General features: G+C 37.8%; 10 protein-coding genes across 13 annotated transcripts; 1 reads left to right on the forward strand and 9 right to left on the reverse strand.

The window, feature by feature from the left end:
• Nucleotides 1–1,853: 1,853 nt before the first annotated feature.
• LOC111811625 (auxin-induced protein X10A-like) lies at nucleotides 1,854–2,391 on the reverse strand. The gene has a single exon (XM_023698563.2). It carries the CDS (start codon nucleotides 2,244–2,246, stop codon nucleotides 1,944–1,946), a length of 303 nt encoding a protein of 100 aa, XP_023554331.1. The 5' UTR covers nucleotides 2,247–2,391; the 3' UTR covers nucleotides 1,854–1,943.
• A 518-nt stretch (nucleotides 2,392–2,909) lies between these two features.
• LOC111811248 (auxin-induced protein X10A-like) lies at nucleotides 2,910–4,455 on the reverse strand. Its single transcript, XM_023698010.2, has one exon. It carries the CDS (start codon nucleotides 4,253–4,255, stop codon nucleotides 3,953–3,955), a length of 303 nt encoding a protein of 100 aa, XP_023553778.2. The 5' UTR covers nucleotides 4,256–4,455; the 3' UTR covers nucleotides 2,910–3,952.
• A 330-nt stretch (nucleotides 4,456–4,785) lies between these two features.
• On the reverse strand, nucleotides 4,786–6,509 carry LOC111811330 (auxin-induced protein 15A). Its single transcript, XM_023698115.2, has one exon. It carries the CDS (start codon nucleotides 5,581–5,583, stop codon nucleotides 5,287–5,289), a length of 297 nt encoding a protein of 98 aa, XP_023553883.2. The 5' UTR covers nucleotides 5,584–6,509; the 3' UTR covers nucleotides 4,786–5,286.
• Nucleotides 6,510–6,656: 147 nt separating this feature from the next.
• Nucleotides 6,657–7,325, reverse strand: LOC111811329 (auxin-induced protein X10A-like). The gene has a single exon (XM_023698114.2). It carries the CDS (start codon nucleotides 7,072–7,074, stop codon nucleotides 6,772–6,774), a length of 303 nt encoding a protein of 100 aa, XP_023553882.2. The 5' UTR covers nucleotides 7,075–7,325; the 3' UTR covers nucleotides 6,657–6,771.
• Nucleotides 7,326–8,405: 1,080 nt separating this feature from the next.
• Nucleotides 8,406–9,622, reverse strand: LOC111811546 (auxin-induced protein X10A-like). The gene has a single exon (XM_023698446.2). It carries the CDS (start codon nucleotides 8,815–8,817, stop codon nucleotides 8,515–8,517), a length of 303 nt encoding a protein of 100 aa, XP_023554214.2. The 5' UTR covers nucleotides 8,818–9,622; the 3' UTR covers nucleotides 8,406–8,514.
• A 163-nt stretch (nucleotides 9,623–9,785) lies between these two features.
• Nucleotides 9,786–11,248, reverse strand: LOC111811548 (auxin-induced protein 15A-like). The gene has a single exon (XM_023698449.2). The coding sequence runs from the start codon at nucleotides 10,194–10,196 to the stop codon at nucleotides 9,900–9,902; it is 297 nt and encodes a 98-aa protein (XP_023554217.2). The 5' UTR covers nucleotides 10,197–11,248; the 3' UTR covers nucleotides 9,786–9,899.
• Nucleotides 11,249–11,374: 126 nt separating this feature from the next.
• LOC111811547 (indole-3-acetic acid-induced protein ARG7-like) lies at nucleotides 11,375–11,960 on the reverse strand. The gene has a single exon (XM_023698448.2). It carries the CDS (start codon nucleotides 11,868–11,870, stop codon nucleotides 11,568–11,570), a length of 303 nt encoding a protein of 100 aa, XP_023554216.2. The 5' UTR covers nucleotides 11,871–11,960; the 3' UTR covers nucleotides 11,375–11,567.
• A 912-nt stretch (nucleotides 11,961–12,872) lies between these two features.
• On the reverse strand, nucleotides 12,873–17,786 carry LOC111811544 (U-box domain-containing protein 35). Of its 4 annotated transcripts, none has more exons than XM_023698442.2 (10): nucleotides 17,066–17,786; nucleotides 16,857–16,978; nucleotides 16,443–16,654; nucleotides 16,163–16,208; nucleotides 15,786–16,080; nucleotides 15,606–15,707; nucleotides 15,098–15,526; nucleotides 14,262–15,017; nucleotides 13,919–14,006; nucleotides 12,873–13,005 (listed from the first exon to the last, which is right to left on the reverse strand). In XM_023698442.2, exons 1-9 carry the CDS (start codon nucleotides 17,396–17,398, stop codon nucleotides 13,920–13,922), a joined length of 2,382 nt encoding a protein of 793 aa, XP_023554210.2. In that variant the 5' UTR covers nucleotides 17,399–17,786; the 3' UTR covers nucleotides 12,873–13,005; nucleotide 13,919. The 4 variants fall into 4 exon arrangements, with proteins under 4 accessions (XP_023554210.2, XP_023554212.2, XP_023554213.2 ...); XM_023698444.2 differs by lacking the exon at nucleotides 12,873–13,005 and adding an exon at nucleotides 13,021–13,143; XM_023698445.2 differs by lacking the exon at nucleotides 12,873–13,005 and having other exon boundaries at nucleotides 13,635–14,006; nucleotides 16,443–16,651.
• Nucleotides 12,889–13,495, reverse strand: LOC147789344 (auxin-induced protein 15A-like). Its single transcript, XM_087117935.1, has one exon. It carries the CDS (start codon nucleotides 13,156–13,158, stop codon nucleotides 12,889–12,891), a length of 270 nt encoding a protein of 89 aa, XP_086974061.1. The 5' UTR covers nucleotides 13,159–13,495.
• Nucleotides 17,787–19,433: 1,647 nt separating the features above from the next.
• Nucleotides 19,434–21,246, forward strand: LOC147789345 (auxin-induced protein 15A-like). Its single transcript, XM_087117934.1, has one exon. The coding sequence runs from the start codon at nucleotides 20,780–20,782 to the stop codon at nucleotides 21,050–21,052; it is 273 nt and encodes a 90-aa protein (XP_086974060.1). The 5' UTR covers nucleotides 19,434–20,779; the 3' UTR covers nucleotides 21,053–21,246.
• The last annotated feature ends 3,513 nt before the right edge of the window (nucleotides 21,247–24,759 follow it).

The raw sequence follows: 24,759 nt of genomic DNA on the forward strand, positions 1-24,759 counted from the left end.
TTTGAGAGAAAACCTATAAGAGTAAGTCCAAAGAGGACAATATCTGCTAGCGATGGATTTGGGCTGTTACAAATGATATCAAAGCTAGACACAGGGCGGTGTGCCAGTGAGGACGCGGGGCTCCTATGAGGGGTGGATTGTGAGATCCCACATCGATTGGAGAGGGAACAAAACATTCCTTATAAGCGTGTGAAAACCTCTCCTTAACAAACACGTTTTAAAACTTTGAGAGGAAGCCCATAAGAGTAAAGCCCAAAGAGAACAATATCTGGTAGCGATGGGTTTGAGCTGTGTTACAAATGGTATCAAAGCCGAACACAGGACAGTGTGCCAGCGAGGACGCTGGGCTCCTATGGGGGGTGGATTGTGAGATCCCACATCGGTTGGAGTGGGAACAAAACATTCCTTAAAAGGTATGGAAACCTCTCCCTAACATACGCGTTTTAAAGTCTTTAGGGGAAGCCTAAAAGGGAAAGTCCAAAGAGTACAATATCTGCTAGCAGTGGGTTCGGACGGTTACATTCTACCTTGGTACTATCCCTTTTTTTCCTCCTCCTACATAGATTACAATATTTCCTGTCGTCCGAGAAAGATTCAGCAGAATTTGAAGCTACTCGACCCAAAGTATGCTTGAAATGCATTACACAAGGTAGCCTAATAGCCATATCTTGACTCTCTTGATCTTGAATTCTGCATAAGAAGACTTAAGCTTCACAAAAAATGTTAGATATGAACATAGAATCATATAATATGTGTATAAAATAGATGATCAATAACAGTCAAGAGTCTACAAACTCTGCTACTGTGGGTGCCACTGCAGGATGAACAGTGAGAACATAACATATTATCCACAGCCATTCCAAACTTAACATCCTAAAAAGGGACCCACTTTCAAATAAAGCTAGGGAAAAATAGTTGCATTCTATGTTATTCATTTATGGATAGCACATGCTTCTGTTTTCTGATATATCAATAGCATGGTACTTATTACTTGTTGAACAACCCTACATGGATCCCACTAAAGCTATTGGGGGCTATGAATCAAGTGCATAATCTAAAATAAGCTATAAGTTCACCGCTGGCAAATATTGTCCCCTTTGACTCAGTACGTATCGTTGTTAGCCTCACAGTTATAAAATGTATCAACTAAGGAGATGTTTCCACACTCTTATAAGGAATGCTTTGTTTCTCTCTTTGACCCATGTAGGACCTCACAATCCACTCCCTTGGGGCCCAATGTCCTTGCTAGCATACTGCCGGTGTTTGGTTTTGATACCATTTGTAACAGCCCAAGCTCACCGTTAGCTATCAGATATTGTCTGCTTTGGCCCGTTACGTATTGCCGTCAGCCTCACGGTTTGAAAATGCATCTGTTAGGAATAGGTTTCCACACTGTTATAAGAAATGCTTTGTTCACCTCTCCAATCGATGCGGAAACCTCTCCCTAGCAGACGCATTTTAAAATCGTGAAGCTGACGGCAATACGTAACGGGTCAAACCGGACAATATTTGCTAGCAGTGAGCTTGAACGGTTACAATCCACTACTATCCAGAATGAACATCCTAAAAAGGATCCCACTTTCAGATGAAGATAGGGAAATATGGTGGCCATCTGTTACTGCCAAATGAACAGCACAGCCAAATGAATAGCACATGTTTCTGTTTCCTGACTTAACAAATCTGTGGTAGATTTATGAGTAATAAGCTCAGTCCAGCTTTTTGATTAGACATTATCAGTACTTTGATAATCATAATAATTAGGCTCCTTCTGAGATATTGAGCAAACCATCTTAAAAGTTTTGCACTTAGGATAGATCATTAAGAGAGCTATGAACAGTGTAGAACAATTTCAATTCAAAGAATCAAGTTCTCTCATTCCAAAAAGTATATACAGTTTAATCATTTGTCTCTACAATCTAATTCTAGATACTAATCTCTCTCGATCATGAGTCATTCAAACTCCGAGTGAGTTCGAGGAAATCGTCTTCACTGCAAGGAATTGTAATGCCACCCATTGGATGATTATATCCAAATTCTTCCTCTGCTTGACTCAACAAATCTTGAAAAGAAGGCTGGTTCAAGTAAGATAGTGGAATGACAAAACGCTTCTTTTGTGCTTCACCAACATAAACTGTAAAGTAGCCCTTTGGAACATCGACAGCCTTTGGAGATGCTCCGTTCCCTGTCGATGAAGATCGCTGAAGACTTTGCTTAGTACTAACAATTCTAGGCAGACGGAAACCCATGTTTCAAATATGCTCCCAAAATAACTTGGAAATTTCTTTTGGGAATTGGAATATGGAGAGACTCTTGTTGGCTGTTGGCTGTGAACCCAAATGGCATAACCTTTATATAGATGAGAGCTTAGGTCAATCAAAGGTAGAGATTGGAGATAAGGAAGGAAGATGAGATTCAATGGTGAAGAGGCATTAGCTTATGACCTATCACATGGGTGTGTCTTCCCAGCCTTATACAGAAACATCATGGCCTACTTTTGTCTCCCAAAAACAACTGGAGAAGTGAGCTCAACAAATCTCTAAAATTTTAATAGGATAATGGACATATCAGAGGCACTCAAGGCCCTTGTTGTCCTTCTTGTGAAACAAACTTTTAAGTGTATTTAATACCTCTGTCTATTACATTCCACTTCAATGGGAACGATTCCAGCTAGGAAAAGTTTGTTGGTTATAAGGGTGTGGAAACCTCTCCCTAGTAAACGCGTTTAAAAATCGTAAGACTGATGATGATACGTAAGGGCCAAAGTAGACAATATCTACTAGCTAGCGATGACTTCGGGCTAGTACAAATGGAATGGTATCAGAGCTAGACATCGGACGGTGTGCCAACGAGGACGTTGGGCCCCTAAAGAGGGAGGATTGTGAGGTCCCAAATTAGTTGAAGAGGGAAACGAAACATTCCATGTAAGGATGCGGAAACCTCTCCCTAGTAGACGCGTTTTAAAACTGTTAGGCTGATGGTGATATGTAACGGGCCAAAGCGAACAATATCTGCTAGCTACATGAATATTGTGTATAATGTGTACAAGAAGATTTAAACTTCAAAAAAAGAAGATTTCCTTCTATGACTGATATATGTCTACACTACATAGATGACCAGGAAATGGTGAAGAGTCTACTAAATGTGGCTAAGCTAATGTGGTTACCATTGTGGGATGAACGGTAGAGCATATGGCTAGAATCATCACATGGGGTGTGTTCTCAGACTGATTAATAGCAAGTGGTTGCGACTGTGACTGTACATGTTGGTATAAAAATTTTCCATACCATTCTAGAATGAACATCCTGAAAAGGACCCCACTTACATATAAAACCAAGCAAAAATAGTAGCAGTATATTAGAGTTATTTATGTATAGCACATGGTTCTGTTTTCTGACTTTATCATCTCTAGCATGTTCTCAGCTACCAATACTTCGGGAGGAGGGCCCAAAATTTGAGCTCGATTCCAAGCAAGCAAAATTGAAGAAAGAACATCGTTATCTAATCTAATTGCTCCTAAACTAACCCCTAAGCCCGAGGCCCCCCTTGTGATAGATAGGAAATTCAAACAGTCCTACATGGATCCCGCTTAAAACTGTGGTAGATTCATGAGTACTAGCCTCACCTGAATCAAGTGCATAATCTAATATTAGTCCAGCTTCTTAATATGATATTCTGAGTACTTTCTAGATTTGCATCCTTTTCAATCTTGATGAAATTATTTGCATATACTTCTGGAAGAAAAGTCAGGAAATTACTTTTTCATTTTAGAACTACAGAGAACAACTGCATATACAAGAAGTGTGAAAGGCAAGTGGAAAGGAAGAATGAACTTTCATCATATAGTTTCAATAATCAAAAGAATCAAGTTCCTTCCTTTCGAAAAAGTTCACATTGTTTCTAGATTCTAATTCATTTTCTATACAATCTAATTCTACATTCTAATCTCTCTCGTTCATGAGTCATGCAAACTCCGAGTGAGATCGAGGAAATCGTCTACACTGCAAGGAACTGTGATGCCACCCATTGGATGATCATATCCAAACTCTTCTTCTGCTTGACTCAACAAATCTTGAAAAGAAGGCTGGTTCAAGTAAGATAGTGGAATGACAAAACGCTTCTTTTGTGCTTCACCAACATAAACTGTAAAGTAGCCCTTTGGAACATCGACAGCCTTTGACGATGCTCCATTTCCTGTTGATGAAGATCGTTGAAGACTTTTCTTAGCGTGAACAATTCTAGGCAAACGGAAACCCATGTTGCAATATGTTCCAAGATAAATATGAGACCGTGGAAGGAATACCAAACTTGAAATTTCTTTGGAGAATCGGAATATGGAAAGACTCTTGTTGGTTGTGAATCCATATACATGACGTTTATATAGAAGAAAGACTTGGGTTACTCAAAGATCTAGACAAGACAAGAAGATGAGATTCAATGGTAGAGAGACATCAGGTCAAGACCTACCCACATGGATGTTACTTCCAAGCCATTATGAGATTTTCAAATTCATGTGATATAAGGTCATTCGGTATACCTTCTGCAGAACATCAGGGCCTACTTTTGTCGATGACAACTAGAGAAGTAAGTCGAATAAACCTCTCAGATTTTAAAAGGATCAGACATGTTTGAGGCATTGAAGCCCTTCTTGTCAAGCTCCATTTGCTGACTTATCCTCAATAACATGGTTTTTATTGGTAGTTTTGTCTTGGTAGATAAACAATTTAGCTGTCATTACATGGTGAACAACCCTACAAGGATCCTACTTAAATATGTGGTAGGTTTATGAGTATTAGCCTCAGTTGAATCAAGTTCATAATCTAATATCAGTGCACCTTCTTGATAGAACACCATGAACACTATGCTAACCATAGTGATTAGTCTCTCAAGAATCCAATGATTCAAAGCTAATTGATTTTTCATATTTCATGGCAACCTTGAGCTAACAAATTCTGAGTTGTCTTAATGTTTTTCAACCTTGCTGAGATCTTGTGTAGATCATCTAAATAATCGTGTATTATAGGATGATTTCTTGAAGATTCAATATGAAACCTCCAAGGGAGCTTCCACTTCAAGTAAATGAAAAAGGATTATCATGTAGGACTACATGTAGCCATTTTAAGTAGTATAATCCAGTTTATGTTCATTCATAGAATAACACGAACACAGGACAAAAGTTTCAATTTAAAGAATCAAGTTCTCTCATTTCAAAAATGTTTACAGTTTACATTCTATACTATTCTAATCCTTTTTCTATACTACCAATTTCTAGATATCAATCCCTCTAGCTCATTTGTCTTTCAAACTTCGAGTGAGATCGAGGAAAAGGTCTTCACTGCAAGGAATTGTGATGCCACCCATTGGATGATCATATCCAAATTCATCTTCTGCTTGACTCAACAAATCTTGAAAAGTAGGCTGGTTCAAGTAAGATAGTGGAATGACAAAACGCTTCTTTTGTTCCTCACCAACGTAAACTGTGAAATACCCCTTTGGAACGTCAACAGTGGATGATCCATTTCCAGTTGATGAAGATCGTCGAAAACTTTGCTTAGCATGAACAATCCTAGGCAAACGGAATCCCATGTTATAGTATTTTCTGAAAGGAACTAGTGAGACTTTTGAGAGAAGTCAAAAGTTGGAAATTTCTTTTGATAATCGGAGTATGGAAGAGTCTTGTTGATAGTGAACCCAATTACATGACCTTTATATAGATCATCACATTGACAAGGCAGAAAGATGAGATTCAATGCTAGAGAGATATCTTCTCATAACCTATCACATGGGTGGGCCTTCCAAGCCTTTGTAAGAGTTCCAAATTCATGTGATCTATGGTCATTCTGTATACTCTGCAGAAAAACCATGGCCTACTTTTGTCTCCAAATAACAACTGGAGAAGTGAGTTGAGTAAACCTCTAAAATTTGATGAGATTAAAGACATAGAAGCACTCAAACCCTTGTTGTCCTTCTACTAGAACTAAACTTTGATTGCATTAGGTCACATGATCTATTAAACACGAGATCCAGAATGGCCCACGTAACTCATGAACTTGGAAGTATAGAGAACTATTAAATACAAAATTAACAATACATGATGAAGAGTCTACAAAATGTGCCTATGCTAATGTGGGTGCCACTGCAGAATGAACAGTGGAAACATATAGCAGGAATCATCACATGGGTTAGCTTTCAAATTGAGTAATAGAGAATTTGTTAGCATACATAGTCCACTACTATCCATAATGAACATCCTAAAAAGGACCCCACTTCCAGATAAAGATGGGAAAATATGGTGGCCATCTATTACTGTCATTAATGAATAGCACATGTTTCTGTTTTCTGGCTTAACATCCATAACATGGTTCTCATTGGTAGTGGTTACTGGTAGGTGTACAATTTCAGCTACTAATGTTTAGTTAACAACCCCACTAGGATCCCACATAAATCTGTGGTAGATTTATGAGTAATAAGCTCAGTCCAGCTTTTTTATTAGACATTATCAGTACTTTGATAATCATGATAATTAGGCTCTTAAGTGGGAATTCAGTGAGTTTAAACATAATTTGGTTTCTATCTTTTTCAACCTTGCTGAGACCTTCTGAGATATTGAGCAAACTATCTTAAAAGTTTTGCACTATAGGATAGATCATTAAGAGAGCTATGAATAATGTAGAACTATTTCAATTCAAAGAATCAAGTTCTCTCACTCCAAAAAGTATATACAGTTTAATCATTTGTCTATACAATCTAATTCTAGATACTAATCTCTCTGGTTCATGAGTCATTCAAACTCCGAGTGAGATCGAGGAAATCGTCTTCACTGCAAGGAATTGTAATGCCACCCATTGGATGATTATATCCAAATTCTTCCTCTGCTTGACTCAACAAATCTTGAAAAGAAGGCTGGTTCAAGTAAGATAGTGGAATGACAAAACGCTTCTTTTGTGCTTCACCAACATAAACTGTAAAGTAGCCCTTTGGAACATCGACAGCCTTTGGAGATGCTCCGTTCCCTGTCGATGAAGATCGCTGAAGACTTTGCTTAGTACTAACAATTCTAGGCAGACGGAAACCCATGTTTCAAATATGCTCCAAAAATAACTTGGAAATTTCTTTTGCGAATTGGAATATGGAGAGACTCTTGTTGGCTGTGAACCCAAATGACAACCTTTATATAGACGAGAGCTAAGGTCAATCAAAGATAGAGATTAGAGATAAGGAAGGAAGATGAGATTCAATGGTGAAGAGACACTATCTTATGACCAATCACATGGGTTTGTCTTCCTGGCCTTATACAGAAACATCATGACCTACTTTTGTCTCCCAAAAACAAATGGAGAAGTTAGCTCAACAAATCTATAAAATTTTAATAGGATAATGGGCATATCAGAGGCACTCAAGGCCCTTGTTGTCCTTCTTGTGAAACAAACTTTTAAGTGTATTTAATATCTCTTCTATTACATTTCACTTCAATGGGAACGATTCCAGCCAAGAGAACTTTGTTGGTTATAAGGTGTGAAAGTCTCTCCCTAATAGATGCGTTTTAAAATTGTTAGGCTGATGGTGATACATAACGGGTCAAAGCAGACAATATCTGCTAGCTACATGAATGTTGTGTATAAGAAGATTTCCTTCTATGACTGATATATGTCTATATAGGTGACCAGTAAATGGTGAAGCAGTACATGGTGAAGAGTCTACTAAATGTGGCTAAGCTAATGTGGTTACCATTGTGGGATGAACGGTAGAGCATATGGCTAGAATCATCACATGGGGTGTGTTCTCAGACTGATTAATAGCAAGTGGTTGCGACTGTGACTGTACATGTTGGTATACAAATTTTCCATACCATTCTAGAATGAACATCCTGAAAAGGACCCCACTTACATATAAAACCAAGCAAAAATAGTAGCAGTATATTAGAGTTATTTATGTATAGCACATGGTTCTGTTTTCTGACTTTATCATCTCTAGCATGTTCTCAGCTACCAATACTTTGGGAGGAGGGCCCAAAATTTGAGCTCGATTCCAAGCAAGCAAAATTGAAGAAAGAACATCGTTATCTAATCTAATTGCTCCTAAACTAACCCCTAAGCCCGAGGCCCCCCTTGTGATAGATAGGAAATTCAAACAGTCCTACATGGATCCCGCTTAAAACTGTGGTAGATTCATGAGTACTAGCCTCACCTGAATCAAGTGCATAATCTAATATTAGTCCAGCTTCTTAATATGATATTCTGAGTACTTTCTAGATTTGCATCCTTTTCAATCTTGATGAAATTATTTGCATATACTTCTGGAAGAAAAGTCAGGAAATTACTTTTTCATTTTAGAACTACAGAGAACAACTGCATATACAAGAAGTGTGAAAGGCAAGTGGAAAGGAAGAATGAACTTTCATCATATAGTTTCAATAATCAAAAGAATCAAGTTCCTTCCTTTCGAAAAAGTTTACATTGTTTCTAGATTCTAATTCATTTTCTATACAATCTAATTCTACATTCTAATCTCTCTCGTTCATGAGTCATGCAAACTCCGAGTGAGATCGAGGAAATCGTCTACACCGCAAGGAACTGTGATGCCACCCATTGGATGATCATATCCAAACTCTTCTTCTGCTTGACTCAACAAATCTTGAAAAGAAGGCTGGTTCAAGTAAGATAGTGGAATGACAAAACGCTTCTTTTGTGCTTCACCAACATAAACCGTAAAGTAGCCCTTTGGAACATCGACAACCTTTGACGATGCTCCATTTCCTGTTGATGAAGATCGTTGAAGACTTTTCTTAGCATGAACAATTCTAGGCAAATGGAAACCCATGTTGCAATATGTTCCAAGATAAATATGAGACCGTGAAAGGAATGCCAAACTTGAAATTTCTTTGGAGAATCGGAATATGGAAAGAATCTTGTTGGTTGTGAATTCATATACATGACGTTTATATAGAAGAAAGACTTGGGTTACTCAAAGATCTAGATAAGACAAGAAGATGAGATTCAATGGTAGAGAGACATCAGGTCAAGACCTACCCACATGGATGTTACTTCCAAGCCATTATGAGATTTTCAAATTCATGTGATATAAGGTCATTCTGTATACCTTCTGCAGAACATCATGGCCTACTTTTGTCGATGACAACTAGAGAAGTAAGTTGAATAAACCTCTAAGATTTTAAAAGGATCAGACATATTTGAGGCATTGAAGCCCTTCTTGTCAAGCTCTATTTGCTGACTTATCCTCAATAACATGGTTTTTATTGGTAGTTTTGTCTTGGTAGATAAACAATTTTAGCTGTCATTACATGGTGAACAACCCTACAAGGATCCTACTTAAATATGTGGTAGGTTTATGAGTATTAGCCTCAGTTGAATCAAGTTCATAATCTAATATCAGTGCACCTTCTTGATAGAACACCATGAACACTATGCTAACCATAGTGATTAGTCTCTCAAGAATCCAATGATTCAAAGCTAATTGATTTTTCATATTTCATGGCAACCTTGAGCTAACAAATTCTGAGTTGTCTTTATGTTTTTCAACCTTGCTGAGATCTTGTGTAGATCATCTAAATAATCGTGTATTATAGGATAATTTCTTGAAGATTCAATATGAAACTTCCAAGGGAGCTTCCACTTCAAGTAAATGCAAAAGGATTATCATGTAGGACTACATGTAGCTATTTTAAGTAGTATAATCCAGTTTATGCAGGTCTTTTTAGAAAATAACACCATTCAAGCAGTTTCATCATCAAATTTTGTTCATTTATAGAATAACAAACACAGGACAAAAGTTTCAATTTAAAGAATCGAGTTCTCTCATTTAAAAAATGTTTACAGTCTACATTCTGTACTATTCTAATCCTTTTTCTATACTACCAATTTCTAGATATCAATTCCTCTAGCTCATGAGTCTTTCAAACTTCGAGTGAGATCAAGGAAAAGGTCTTCACTGCAAGGAATTGTGATGCCACCCATTGGATGATCATATCCAAATTCATCTTCTGCTTGACTCAACAAATCTTGAAAAGTAGGCTGGTTCAAGTAAGATAGTGGAATGACAAAACGCTTCTTTTGTTCCTCACCAACGTAAACTGTGAAATACCCCTTTGGAACGTCAACAGTGGATGATCCATTTCCAGTTGATGAAGATCGTCGAAAACTTTGCTTAGCATGAACAATCCTAGGCAAACGGAATCCCATGTTATAGTATTTTCTGAAAGGAACTAGTGAGACTTTGAGAGAAGTCAAAAGTTGGAAATTTCTTTTGATAATCGGAGTATGGAAGAGTCTTGTTGATTGTGAATCCAATTACATGACCTTTATATAGATGATCACATTGACAAGGCAGAAAGATGAGATTCAATGCTAGAGAGATATCTTCTCATAACCTATCACATGGGTGGGCCTTCCAAGCCTTTGTGAAAGTTCCAAATGCATGTGATCTATGGTCATTCTGTATACTCTGCAGAAAAACAAGTGCCTACTTTTGTCTCCAAATAACAACCCGATAAGTGAGTTGAGTAAACCTCGAAAATTTTCTTTAAAGGTTTTTTTCTCAAAAACAGGGGTACAGATTGTGAGATCAATCGTTATTCCACCAGCGTTCCAAATTCGAGCTTATTGACTTGCTCAAGGGCAGGAATAAGTATCGCACAATCACTTTACAAGTCCTGAAAAAAGTGCACTAGTGACACTAGGCATCATGACAACAATGGTACTCAATCTGATAGCCAAATAATCTACCTTCCTTGATCTTGAATACTCTGTATAAACTTACAAAAGAAGGTTCCCAGCAAAGAATATGATATGGCTTCAAGACAAAGTAATATGTCTGTATACATAGATGGACTAATATAGAGGAAAGCCTATGAAATAACTAGGTTCTGTGGGAGCCAGTTTGGTCTGAACAGAAGCATCACATGGACCTGCCTTCTAACTCTTTATAGAGAGTTGGTAGTGATTGAGATTGTATATCTGTTCTCACGCGTATTGTTCACAATTGTTCAGGAATGATCATCCTAGAAAGCCCACCACTTTCATTAATGTAGGAGAAAATAGTATCACTGTACCAGTCATTTATGCATTCCACATGCTTCTGTTTTCTAAGTTTTCGTCTATAACTTTGGTTCTGATTTGGCAGTGTATTTTAGTTGGTGTACAAAATTAGCTTTCATTGCTTGGTGAGCAACTTACAAGGGATCCCCAACAAGAATTAAATATGTGGGAAGGAATCTAGAGTACATTCTTTTGTTTTAACCCCTCTTGAATTCCAAAGCATAATCTGGTGTTTTGTTTGTTCTGTTTTTCAAAAGACATCATCAATAAATTGCTAATCATAGTAATAAATGCAATAATGGTAAAAAGAAAACAAAAAGAAAGGAAAAAAAGAAGAACATTGTCCAAATGATATCATTTACACGGTATCTGTTACGAAAGAAACATAAATGTACAATATTCTAAAAGAATGAGTTTGATTTCAAAAGTGTTTATGCCCTTCTCAGTCTATGTTGTATTGTATTCTATTCTATTCCTTCCATTGTACCATCTATTTCTAAACTCTATTCTTATGGCTCATGGCTCACTAAAACTACGATTAAGATTAACAAATTCGTCTTCATTGCAGGGAATTGTGATGCCACCCATTGGATGATCATATCCAAATTCTTCTTCAGCTTGACTCAACAAATCTTGGAACAAAGGTTGGTTCAAGTAAGATAGCGGGATGACAAAACGCTTCTTTTGTCCTTCTCCGACATAGACTGTAAAGTACCCTTTTGGAACATCTAGATACTTTGGAGAGGCTCCATTTCCTGATGATGTAGAACGTCGAAGACTCAGCTTAGCATGAATAATACTAGGCAACTGGAACCCCATGGTATGGTATTTTTCCTTAAAAGGATTGTCAAAGGAGATTTCTTGTGAAGTGGGAATGTGGAAGACTTGCTTGTGAACCCAACTACATGACTTTATATAAATGGAGGGTGAGATTTCTTGGAGTTAGAAATATCGACAAGGCAGAAGGTTGCATTCAATGAAGAAAGAAACTAGATGAAGAACAATCACATGGTTTTGTCTTTCAAGACACAACAAGAATTTCAAGTTCACGAGTTACATGGGCCATTCTGGATCCTTATGCAGAAACATCATAGCTGGCCAACTTTTGATTATGCAGTACAACTAAGGAAATTTCAGTAGAATCATAGACATATTAGAGGCACATAATGCTTCGTTGTCCTCCTGGTGAGATGATAATTGATAGAGACTAGGCAGTTGACACAATATTTAACTGCACTACATAGCCATGTCTTACAATTCTTCCTCATGAAGGATTTCAACTAAAATAGGAACTTTGTTGGTTGTTGATAGTTTCAGAGCTCAGAAAAGCCATACGAACAGGTACCGTCATACATCAGAAACATGTAAGTACAAGAAAATACTTCATAATAAATATTGAATCTCGAACTCTCACGATACTACTTGAGTTATCGTACAAAAACGTTTTTAAAAATAAAGAAGTACAGAGTTACTCACTGAGCAAATATTACTACATTGAAGCAAATGGAATGCTATAGGTATTACATGGATGGTGAATAGTACACTATTTAACCGAACGTATAAATCGATAAGAAAAAACTACAGCGTCAAAAAAATTATGAAATGAGAGCTCCTCGCCTTGAAAGATCAGACTATTATCAAGAAATCAAATGAAGAGAGAATCTCTGTCAAACACGTAGATTACAGTAAAATTGCATCCATTAACAATTTCCTTATGCAGAGAAACATTTTCTAGACTTCCCATGGAAGGAAACAAAAAGTTGGAGCAAATTGAAAAGAAAAAGAGTGCATGGATCTGAGCATGCCTAATATCCCTGATCTAAAAGGTTAGTGCCTCTCATGGCCTATTTAACTGAGAAATGAGATTGGTGAAGATATCTTCTCTGCACTGAATGGTAAGGCCACCCATAGGGTGGTAATAACCAAATTCTTCTTCAGCTTGACTAAGCAAGTCCTGAAAACATGGTTGGTTCAAGTAAGTTACAGGGATGACAAAACGCTTCTTTTGGATCTCTCCAACATAGACCGCACAGTAGCCCTTTGGAACTACTGTAACTCCTTCCTTTGTTGAGGTTGACGGTCGTCGAAGAAGCTGAAGAAGTCTCATGTTTTTATTCAGATACAATAAATGGGAGACCCAAACAAATTACTAGCATATCTCAACACACCTTGAGATAAGAATAAAATGAAGACTGGTGTTGCTTATGAACTCAATCTAATATGGTATTTATAGACGATGAAAGGAGGTGTGAGAAATCGAGCCTTTGAGAAAATAGTAATAGAAGTCTTTGGATAAGGCTTTGTAGCAGACAAGAACGCATGAAGTATCATATGGTTTTGTACACTAAATAAAGAACATCAAGCTAGTGATGTTGGTAGACAATATTGTGTAATCTTTTCAGGGAAAGGATTTAGAGAAGATCATATTGTAGTGTTTGCCAGCTCTCCTGCTTCTTTTTTTAAACAAAATATAAACTTTTCATTGATTATTGGCAAAAAAAGAACCTTCAAAACCAGAAATCAAGACTTTCCAATTCACTAACGTAATAGTAAGAAGATAAACTAGAAAGAACACCAATGAGAAGCTCTGAATTTTTCAGTAATTTTTCAGAAATGAAGTTAAAGTACAAGGGAAGCTCAAATAAGTAAAACAGCTCTCAACCTTCATGTGCACACACATTTTTTGAAGGAACATCATAGGGTAGATATTAAGAAATCATGTTGGCAAGAAGAATGGGCTGAGAAAAGTGGCATGATAAGTTACATAGATATCAACTTTATGTTCAATATTAATATGTATATCTAACTGCACCTTGGTTAGGCCAAAGGCCAAGAGGTGGCGATAGATTGTAGAAGTAATATGGTACCTCAGTCTCCTCCTGCCTGTGACGATGCACTAGACTGGCCCTTGGAACTTTCTGAAGTCATCATTAGGTGCGGGTCGCTCATTATATCCTGTATTGAACCGTTTCCAATGATTATTAACTATTGACAACTTTTGGTCCTTGAACTTGCATGTACAAACAAATTTATTCCCAAACTTCTTTCCAAAAGCTAGGAAACAGAAACAAGAACGTTATCGAACAGTTCTACTTTATTTTGCGACTAAATTATGAAACATATGAATGTTATGAAATGAGGTCTAAATTTTCAAAAACCAAATTGAAAGCTATACACTACCCAACAACAATTAAAATTTTGCATACTAACCTGCTCCATTGAGGCATTGCTAAAACCGCTCAAAGATCCACTAATGGCCCATGACACCATGTGCTCCATATTCTTCTCACCAAATTCTCTCAAGTTGTTAAGTTCTGGCAGCACAACACTGCAAAGATCTGGTCTGTCTTTTCGTCGAAGTTCTGCACATTGAAGTGCTAATTTAGCAAAGATAAGTGCTTGTTCCACTGGCCAATCAGTCACAGCTGGATCCAGAAACTCCTGAAAAGTCCCCTTCTCAATAGAGCAAGCGACCTGGTGAGCCAACCCCATGGGCGGCTTGGCTGTAATTAGTTGAAGCAACATGATACCTAGTGAATACACATCAGATTTAACCCCAAGCATTCCAGTTTGTTGATACTCAGGGTCTATATAGCAGAAAGTTCCAGCGGCCGAAGTCATGCAGCATTGTGTTACATTCTCGGCCACAGCAGGTAAAAGCCTAGCCAAACCGACGTCGCTTATCTTGCAAACATAGCTGTGGTCCAGCAATATGTTAGCTGGCTTGAGGTCACGGTGCACTAATGGCTCTGGCTTTGTCTGGTGGAGAAACAGAAGGCCAGTAGCAATCTCAGCAGCAATTCGAAACCTCAATTGCCAAGGAATAACAGGGGTGTTCCCCTTTCGGAAGAGTCGATCCTCCAAACTTCCGTTGGACATGTACTCGTACACTAGAATGCCATATTCCGGGCATGCTCCTAGAAGAAGTACCATGTTGGGATGCCTTATGCAACTCAATATATCAATCTGCATTTACAATATCCAACTAAATCATTTGCTCTTAAAAAATGATCCCAAAGTTGTTTTAAGTTCCTTAAGTTCCTCACCTCCTGCTGAAACTGACTCCTCCCTTGAGATGCATCAGGACGCAAAACCTTGACTGCAACCGATGTGTGATCAAGACGACAACGAAAGACAGGTCCATAACCTCCCTCTCCTATCTTCCGAGATGGTGCAAAACGTTCCGTTGCCGATTCAACCTCCTCAATTGAATATAACCTGTATCTGATGTCACTTTGTGCAATATTTTTCAATTCTCTCTGCATTTCCTCTGCTTCTTTAAGTGCTTTCATCTCTAGATTTGCTCTTTTATGTGATTCTAACTCTGCAATTCTCTTAGCTGCATCAGCTGCTTCCACTGCTGCTCTGCATCTCGCTCTCTCCTGATCTGCAATAGCTATTGCTGCTTCTTGAGCAAGTCGTGCCTCTTCTAGTTTTTGTTGTTCTTCAAGTCTCCAATCATTCAGTTCCATTGCCTATGGGAAAATTTATGATATAACTGAAAGATTGATTCTTGACATTCAAAAAATGACTTAAATCTGGACATATATAAACCTTTTGCTTTGCTGTTAGTGCTTCTTTACATGCTGTACTGTACATCTCCATAGTTTGTTTAAGCTCTAGCTTCAACCTCTTCATTTCAAGTTCTGCTTCATCCTGTGAGATGTAATTGAAAATATCAAGAACTAGCATCATATAATATAGTCAATACAAGTAAAGATAATATATGCTGACCAAGTTCTGAGATGACCAGGAACATGGTGTCCTGCAGCTCTCATCTGAAACTGATGAGAAATCATTGAGATTATTGAGGTCTGTCCATTTTGGTTGAAATGGTAGAGATGTAAAGCTACTCTCTGAACTGGTTGAAAATCGCGAGGGAGCTGAATCAGAGTAGTCGAATGCAACAGAAGTACGATCCATGCTTGGTCTGCCAGAGCTTATAAAGGATATGTCGGATTCTGTCTCAAAGAACCCTCCGCTACATTTCGTGATAGAAATTCTCTCTCCTCCGTGAGAGATAGGTGACCTATTCCAATTAGAGAGAAAGTCTATGCACATCTTACAACTTCCAAAATATAACCCGCAAGCTCTAGTTTAGCACAACTTACTTGACTAATTCATCTTGAATGGTGCGAGGCTTGAACGATGCCCTATCTGCATACGGAAGAAGAATTAATACAAGTCCCATTGACCCAAACTCCTAAAAAATGTAAATCATTCATCTGCGTTTAGTCCTTAAATTAGTTGTTTTGGGTTGTGCTGATGGGAAAAAACTCAAATTATCATATAGAACTATCCAAAGAACAAATTTGAAAACTTGCCACAATAAAACTTCTTCATATACCATACACAAAATGCTTGGAATTGAGTTCAACACGAAGAACAAACCTCTTAGAAGAAACTTATGTCGAGGAGTGATTGCTCCCTGTACAATCGGCTTGGATAATTTCTGTAAATGGTCATGTAGAGGAGAAAAAGAGGGAGCTGAGCGAGACGCATTTCTCACTGACGACACCTTCCCCTTTGAGATGACATACACAGTGCAGAAATCTGGTGCCCCTTTCGACACGCTACCTCCCACGCTCGATGTCTTGAACCTACTATAAAAATCACCAATTCCCATCATAAGCCTTTGGAGAAACTGGAGATGGGAGAATTCACATTCTTCCATAATGATTCGAGGAATGTAAAATTCTAATGACCTGTTCGGAATTACTGTTCATGCGCCAAAATTGTGTTTCGTATTGAAAAAGTCATTCCAAACCAACCCTAAACCAAAGACGAATCAATGAAAATGACTACCTAATAAATCCATGTTTCGTAGGAACCCCGAGCACCAAGTTATCGATTGCAGCGTACGAGACGTATTCATTTAATGCTTTTACCACATCGGTGTCTTCCAATATAACATCAAGGCATTGAATCTACGCAATCAACAAAAAGAAAAAACCCTAGTTCATTTCATATCCCAAAATCACAATAAAAAAATGCAGTGATGAACAAAAGCTTACATCCTTGCGAGTACAATAGCAATGGAAGGTAAGAAAAATGTCCCTCGTCTGAATCTCGAGCTGCTGTTTCCGAGGGGTATCAGCAGAGAAATCGCCATCACTATTACAAATAATGGCTTCCCCAATCAAAGAAGCAGCCGCACTGGAAGGTCTCTGAACCACATGGATTAATACCACATTTTGGCCCCTTCCGAGCAGATGCTCGGCGGCCCATCTGATAGCATTTTGGCTTCCTTTCTCCCTGTTAATAGCAATAGCCACCAACCCATGTCCCCCTCCGCCTGCTCCTCCCTTCTTGCCGCCATTAACACCGTTTCCTTTCTGTAGCCACATTGTTTGAAATTTTTCTCAGCAATTGATTTGATTATTATATATCCACTGCTGCCTTTTGGTATGCATACATATACACATATACATGAAGAGAGAGAAGTTTGATGATATTACTTACTTGGAATCGGCCTCATTTTGGAAGGGGGGCCTGAAATTTTTCAGTGCAGGGCGCAAATTTAGGATTTGATCGAGTGCAAGGAAGATTGGTTGAAGTTTTTAGTCAATCTCTCTTTCAAATCATTCCTTTTCGAACCCTAAAATAGAAAATGGGGTCAATTTTTCTAGTTTTGGCATCCATTGTTGGATTGGTTTGCCGCGAAATTTGAAGCTGTTCTTGGAAGAGACGGGGAGAGGACGTTTTGTGGTTTCGTCTTCGTGTTCTTTAAACAAAATGTCATCTATATTTTTTTAATTCATAATTTTATTACACATCAAATTAAAAGTTTAAATTTCATTATATATAAATTCTATTAAACATATTCCAATTTTATTCTTGAATTTTATTTTGCATATAAGTTTCAAAATATTATATTTTTATTCTTATAGTTTCAATTTGGTCCTTAAATTTAATATTTACATTTTTTACTAACTTTTAATTAAAAAATTAAAATAATCCTTATATGAATTTTTTAAACTATTTTTATCTTATTAAATTTATAATTCATGAATAATAAGGTAAAATTTTAAAATTTAAAGACCAAATAGAAAATTTAATTTTACTATTTGTAATTTAACAAAAAAATAATAATAATAATCATTTGACCTTTATTTTGATGTTAGTTTTCATAATTTAAATTTTAGTCCATAAATTTAGAACATCGACTAGTTTAAATTGTAACATCCCAAACACACCCCTAATAAGTATTATCCGTTTTAGCCCGTTACGTAGCGTGATCAACCTCAAGGTTTTAAAACGTTGTACGTTGTCCACTAGGGAGAGGTTTACACACTCTTACAAGAAATGTTTTGTTCCATTTTCCAACCGACCTGTGATCTCACATGAATGCAACTAATTCAAAAAACACAAAAACAAATTTTTAACTACTATGTGTCTTGAAAAACATCCCTAAAAAGTGGTCGAGACTCGACTCTTTCTCTAGAGCCCTACAAAGTACACTCTTTGTTTGACATTTGAATCACCTTTGACTACACCTCGGAGACTCACAACTTCTATCACTTGAGGCATTCTTCTTTGGAGCTCTCGAACAGTCTCTTCTTAAACAAGGCTTGACTCTTTCTCTGGGGCCCTCGAACAAAGTACACCCTTTGTTCGACATTTGAGTCACCTGTGACTACACCTTCGAATCTCACAACTTCTTTATTCGACACCTGAAAATCCTATTGGCATGGCTAAATTAAAGGCATAACTTTGATACCATGTTATGAATCACGAACCTCCACAATTAACGTTACATAAGAGTTTGATTACCATCACCCATTTGGGTGGCCTCACGTTCCACTACAAAGATGATATCTTCACTGAACAAATTCAACATGAACTTGCAATCATAGGTGAAAATAAGGATTTACAACCCCTAACAAATTCGATCGACATTATTAAGTTATCCTAACAATGATCGTATAACATAAATACAGAAAAATGTTGTCTGTGGTTTGCATACGCCATCATCTATACATGACATGAGATTCTTGTTTTACCTGAAAAATGATTAATAATAAAGAGATAACGTTTAATAAAATTTAGTAAGTAACCACACTGCTGGAGTTGAGAAATGTGAACACATGCAACTATTGTTTTATGTTTTATGGGACCGAAAAAGTTGTCTATAGCCTTAGGTTAAAATTTTTATTTTTGAATTGGTTTGGATGCATAGTACTCCTCTATATACAATCCACACACATGCACGTAGACTCATTAGGTGAATACCCCATTTTTGTAAACCCTAGGCCTACGTATAGTCTTACGACCTCTCACGCAATCAAATCATGGGAAGAAATAGGACTCGAGCTATGAAGCTAACATACATATGATGACATTTCTGACATACTTTATAACATATTTCAATTCATTCATGGTGTCTCAAGAGTCATACATATGGACATATCATTATGGTTATAAGATTTACATGCATGTAAGTACGACACATCACATAAACCATACATAGTCATAACAATATCATATAACACGTAATAGCTTCCACAAAATATGTGTTAATAATGCAACACAACAATTTCATCTAACCAGCTCATAAGCGTTCTAACAATGAGTCCACTTACCCTTTTAGGCTCAACTTGTGTTCCTAAGCTCACTCTAGTAACATTAGTATTCTCATAAATATTTTATTCAACCAAAGAAAGATACGTATCGCCATCAGCCTAACGATTTTAAAACGCGTCTAATATGGAGAGGTTTTCTAACCTTATAAGAAATGCTTCGTTCCTCTCTCCAATCGATATGAGATCTCACAATCCACCCCCTTGGGGGCCTAGCATCCTCACTGGCGCACCGCCTAGTATTTGACTCTGATACCATTTGTAATAGCTCAAGCCCACCGCTAGCAAATATTGTCCGCTTTGGCCCGTTACATATCGCCCTGAGCCTCACGGTTTTAAAACGCGTCTACTAGGGAGAGGTTTCCACACCTTTATAAGGAATGCTTCGTTTCCCTCTCCAATCAATGTGGAATCTCACAATCCACCCCCTTGGGGACCCAGCATCCTCGCTAGCACACCGCCCGATGTCTAGCTCTGATACCATTTGTAATAGCTCAAGTCCACCGCTAGCAGATATTGTCCGCTTTTTGGCGTCAGCCGCACAGTTTTAAAATGCATCTACTAGGGAGAGGTTTCCACACCTTTATAAGAAATGCTACGTTCCCCTCTCCAACTAATCTGGGATCTCACAGAATCTATAATATATACTTGGTTAGGCATCATCTGAATCCATTTACTTACGTGGTTCATGTCGAACAGATTTCTAGAGCTACACAAAAGTAGAAACAATACAACAATCATTGGAAGACTATCAAATGGGAAATAGTATAGCTTTTTACATTCAGTGAACTTACGTTAAAAAGACAGATACAGTCCAAGACATATGCCACCAATGACAGTATCATCCAAAAAAGTAGCTCATGTGCTGAAGCTCATATAAAATGCTGCCACTGTATTTCTCAGGGTATCAACGGGGTTAGTGCTTGCATTCTTCTGTGAAAAAGACAGGACTTATCAGTATTTGGAAGACAAAACCATGTGCATAAGCACTCATTTCTTGCTATCATTCAAAGATTTCTGGCCACTGGTTTCATACCCTTTTGATAGCACTCTCTCTCTATATATACCTATTGGATAGCCTATACAAACAGCACAAAATCTACTGATTCCCTTCTCTTTCCTAAAGAACATTGAAACATTCTTCTATCGATGGGACTTCGTCGTCTTCTTAGGCGACCTTCTACGACAGGAAACCAGAGAGTTTCGGCCGTTCCTAAGGGCTATTGTGCAGTCTATGTTGGAGAGAATCAAAAGAAACGGTTCGTGATTCCAGTTACGTACTTGAATCAACCATGTTTTCGAGACTTGCTTAGTCAAGCTACTGAAGAATTTGAATATTATCATCCAATGGGTGGACTCACATTTCATTGCAGAGATGATATCTTTATTGATTTGATATCTCACTTGAATGAACAACTATGAGAGACCATACCAATACCAACAAGTTTATGGAGTAAAATTTTGATCTTGGAAAATAGGCATCACAAATTTCATGTAAATTCTATCAGTTTTTCTCTTTAACTCCAAACTTTGGAGATCCATCACTTGACTGAATGTATTGCATATCTATGTTTTTCATATAGAAATCTGATGCCATCTCTAAAGGGAATTTGAAACCTGAGAATCATATTTCTTCTATTTGAAGTTGAGTATGAAACTGAAAGAAGAAAATGAAGGGTTGAATGGAGTTCTTTTGTACTCCGACCATAGTCTTTAAGAGAAAGCTTGAACCACAACCATCCAATCTTCATACACGTGGTCAATAGCAAGTTGAGTCGAAGTTCTGACTTGAGACTTTACTTTAGCTTCTAGAGATGTAGGCTTGCTTTGAGTCTTTTCTCTCTTAGCACAGCTATCATGTAACAAGCCAAGCCCACCTGATATGAACTAAGAGACATCAATCATACAATATACTTCAATGAAGATGTGAAGAAAAAGTTGTCAAAATTATCAAAAGATGTTTCAATTCATGCTACGTTAAAGAAGAATGAAGTTTGATTGTTATAAATTTTGGGTGGGTTACCATTTAGAGTAATTTAGAGTTATTGTATTTTAAGACTTTTTATTTACTTTAGGTTACATTTACATAATGGCTAATTGAATCTTACCACTCTTGGAATGCTTGTAATAGTTTCATTTTTTAGGCTATAAAAAGTCATGTATGTTGTATTTGTAAGTAGACTTGGAAAATAGAGTAAAAGAAGCATTTGTGCTTTTCTTTAGCCAATGGCTACGTTTCTTTGCAATTCTATGTAGTTTAGGTTGCATGTAGAATCATTCAAGCTCGACATGATCAATCTTGCTTGTGGAGTGATTCGAATCTCAATCAAGTGTTCTTGCCTTGAGATATTTGATCAACAAGAATCATTCAAGCTAGACATGATCGATCTTGCTTATGGAGTGATTCGAATCTCAATCAAGTGTTCTTGCCTTGAGATATTTGATCAACAAGAATCATTTAAGCTCGACATGATCAATCTTGCTTGTGGAGTGATTCGAATCTCAAACAAGTGTTCTTGCTTTGAGATAATATTGTCCTCAAATATTGTCCTCTCTGGACTTTCCCTTTTGGGCTTCCCCTCAAGGTTTGTTAAAACGTGTCTGCTAGAGTGAGATTTCCACACTCTTATAAAGAATGTTTCATTCTCCTCCCCAACTAATGTGGGATCTCACAATCCACCCCCTTCGGGACCAAGTGCCCTTGCTGACACTTGTTTCCTTCTCAATCGATGTAAGACCCCCCAATTCACCCCCCCTTCGGGCCCTAACGTCCTTGCTGGCACACCACCTCGTGTCCACCCCCTTTCGGGGCTCAGCCTCCTCATTGGCACATCGTCCGCTGTCTAGCTCTAATACCATTTGTAACAACCCAAGCCCACCCCTAGCAGATAATGTCCTCTTTAGGCTTTCCCTTTCGGGCTTCTCCTCGAGGTTTTTAAAACGCGTTTGCTAAGTAGAGGTTTCCACACCCTTATAAAGAATGTTTTGTTCCCCTCTACAACCGATATGAGATCTTACAATCCGCCCCCCTTCGGGGCTCAGTGTCCTCGCTGACACTTGTTCCTCTCTCCAATCGATGTGGGATCTCACAATCCACCACCTTTGGGGGCCCAGCATCATCTTGGCACACCGCCCCGTGTCTACCTCTGACACCATTTGTAGCAGCCCAAACCCACCGTTAGAAGATATTGTCCTCTTTGGGCTTTGCTTTTCGAACTTCCCCTCAAGGTTTTCAAAACGCGTCTCCTAGGGAGAGATTTCCACACCCTTATAAAAAAAATGTTTTGTTCCCCTCTCTACCCGACGTGAGATCTCACACTAGAAAAACTAGATTATAGAATGTGTTACGAGCTCTCTCATATTCTATCCTAACATTATCAGGTCTCGTGTCACGTGGAAAACCTATTTGCTTTTTTATAGTTGTAGATACTCTTACCTCTTGTTTACCCACCAATTTATATGCAGAAATAAAGGAAATAGGCAGAATTCCAGTTTTGAAATTTGAAGTTTGAACATATCATAAGATTTATAATACATGAAAATAACAGGTTTGTCATTTCATTCAAATCTAAATGATCCTCCATTAGCTGCAAGTGTTCTTCCCAAGTTCCCATAACGCTAATAGATAGGCCTAAGCTTTGGATCAACTTATCCCATATTTTTGCAGAAGGAACTACTATGGAAGATTGGACTATTCATGACTCTGTAAAATGAAGTACATGCTATGTTTCTCAGTTCAAAAATGGTAACCGGAGTCAGCGGTGTTATCGGCCTTTATTCGAGGCCATAAGGAGTGTTTTCGATCTAACTATGTCTAGCCAAATGCTGGAAGAAAATCTCTTCTGTACAAGAGAAAGTAAGGCCACCCATTGGATGATCATATCCAAACTCTTCTTCGGCCAGACTCAACAAGCTATGAAAGGAAGGATTGTTCAAATATGCAACAGGGACCAAAAATCTCTTCTTTTCAATCTCTCCAACATATACAGCCAAGTGACCTTTCGGCACGACCGCAGTCCTTGACGACTGACGAATACGCCTCAGAAAGTGCTTGGCGTTTACAATTCTTGGCAAAAGGATACCCATTTTTGGTCAAAGGAATTTGGTTGGTGGTGGTAAATGGTAGCTTCTGTGATGGGAATTGGTGTTCTTGGAATTGTGTGTGTATATATAAAGAAAAGAGGAGTTGTGAGTTCCAACCTGAAAACCAATAGCCTTTTTGTAGTGAAAGAACAGCCACAATGGATTGAGTTTTGGGTCATAATCCAAAAGGATCACATGGCTCTGTCCCCCAACATAGAGCCATGGTGAACTTCATTTCCTGTTGCTAATCTCTTTTATCACAAACCATGAGGACCTACACTTCTCAGTCAAACAAATTATTTTTTGGCCATCATCACATTCATAGATTGTGGATCATTTGATAAAAAATAAAGGAGAGAGAATCATTTCAAGAGACCAATAAGCAAAGTCATATGGCAGATAATCTTTTTAAAAACGTAAATCAAAAACGATAGATTGTCGATGATCTCGACCAAATATGCATGTGCATGCTACAAGATCTTGGAACTTTGGATCCTAGCCAACAAATACATTATCATCAAATGTCTCATGTTTATATCTAAACCATTGGCCATATGAAGATTATAGGAACTTGGCCCTGAATTTGATGGGGTCATAGGTCAAGTAGTTGAAATAGCAAATAGACCAAACAATTTATTTCTGTATTTTCCTCTTTTTTTTCTTTTTCCAATGAAGAACCAACGAAAAAAGAAAGAATACAAGAGCATCCAAAAAAAAAAACGAATCTACAAAAGGGAACTCTATTAAAGAAAGAGACACCCTTCGAGAAAAATAAGTTCTCAATTACAAAAAATTACTTCATTTCGACGTCCAAAGAGAAACATAGAACCTGACAAGAGATCGGACCCTTAGCAATAGCTCTAAAGGTTCCATTATTCCTCTCCCTCTAAAGACTCCAAGCACAAACCCCAGCTTCCCACATGAACCTTCTGAAACAACAGATGGAGAAGGAACTCCTCGATCATCTCATCGCAACTTTGTGCTTGGCTAACCGAAAACTAAACATACCAAAAACATTATTCCAACGAGAATGAGCAAAAAGCACA

Source organism: Cucurbita pepo, chromosome 15 (genome assembly GCF_057944985.1).
Source record: "Cucurbita pepo subsp. pepo isolate OVF chromosome 15, ASM5794498v1, whole genome shotgun sequence".
Taxonomy (NCBI): domain Eukaryota; kingdom Viridiplantae; phylum Streptophyta; class Magnoliopsida; order Cucurbitales; family Cucurbitaceae; genus Cucurbita; species Cucurbita pepo.

Coding starts and splice junctions, on each gene's coding strand:
- LOC111811625 (XM_023698563.2), bottom strand. CDS start 2,246: ATGGGTTTCCGTCTGCCTAGAATTGTTAGTACTAAGCAAAGTCTTCAG.
- LOC111811248 (XM_023698010.2), bottom strand. CDS start 4,255: ATGGGTTTCCGTTTGCCTAGAATTGTTCACGCTAAGAAAAGTCTTCAA.
- LOC111811330 (XM_023698115.2), bottom strand. CDS start 5,583: ATGGGATTCCGTTTGCCTAGGATTGTTCATGCTAAGCAAAGTTTTCGA.
- LOC111811329 (XM_023698114.2), bottom strand. CDS start 7,074: ATGGGTTTCCGTCTGCCTAGAATTGTTAGTACTAAGCAAAGTCTTCAG.
- LOC111811546 (XM_023698446.2), bottom strand. CDS start 8,817: ATGGGTTTCCATTTGCCTAGAATTGTTCATGCTAAGAAAAGTCTTCAA.
- LOC111811548 (XM_023698449.2), bottom strand. CDS start 10,196: ATGGGATTCCGTTTGCCTAGGATTGTTCATGCTAAGCAAAGTTTTCGA.
- LOC111811547 (XM_023698448.2), bottom strand. CDS start 11,870: ATGGGGTTCCAGTTGCCTAGTATTATTCATGCTAAGCTGAGTCTTCGA.
- LOC147789344 (XM_087117935.1), bottom strand. CDS start 13,158: ATGAGACTTCTTCAGCTTCTTCGACGACCGTCAACCTCAACAAAGGAA.
- LOC111811544 (XM_023698442.2), bottom strand. CDS start 17,398: ATGTGGCTACAGAAAGGAAACGGTGTTAATGGCGGCAAGAAGGGAGGA. Junction 15,708..15,785: donor CCTGGTCATCTCAGAACTTG/GTCAGCATATAT, acceptor TACATCTCACAG/GATGAAGCAGAACTTGAAAT. Junction 15,018..15,097: donor GGAGTCAGTTTCAGCAGGAG/GTGAGGAACTTA, acceptor TTGTAAATGCAG/ATTGATATATTGAGTTGCAT.
- LOC147789345 (XM_087117934.1), top strand. CDS start 20,780: ATGGGACTTCGTCGTCTTCTTAGGCGACCTTCTACGACAGGAAACCAG.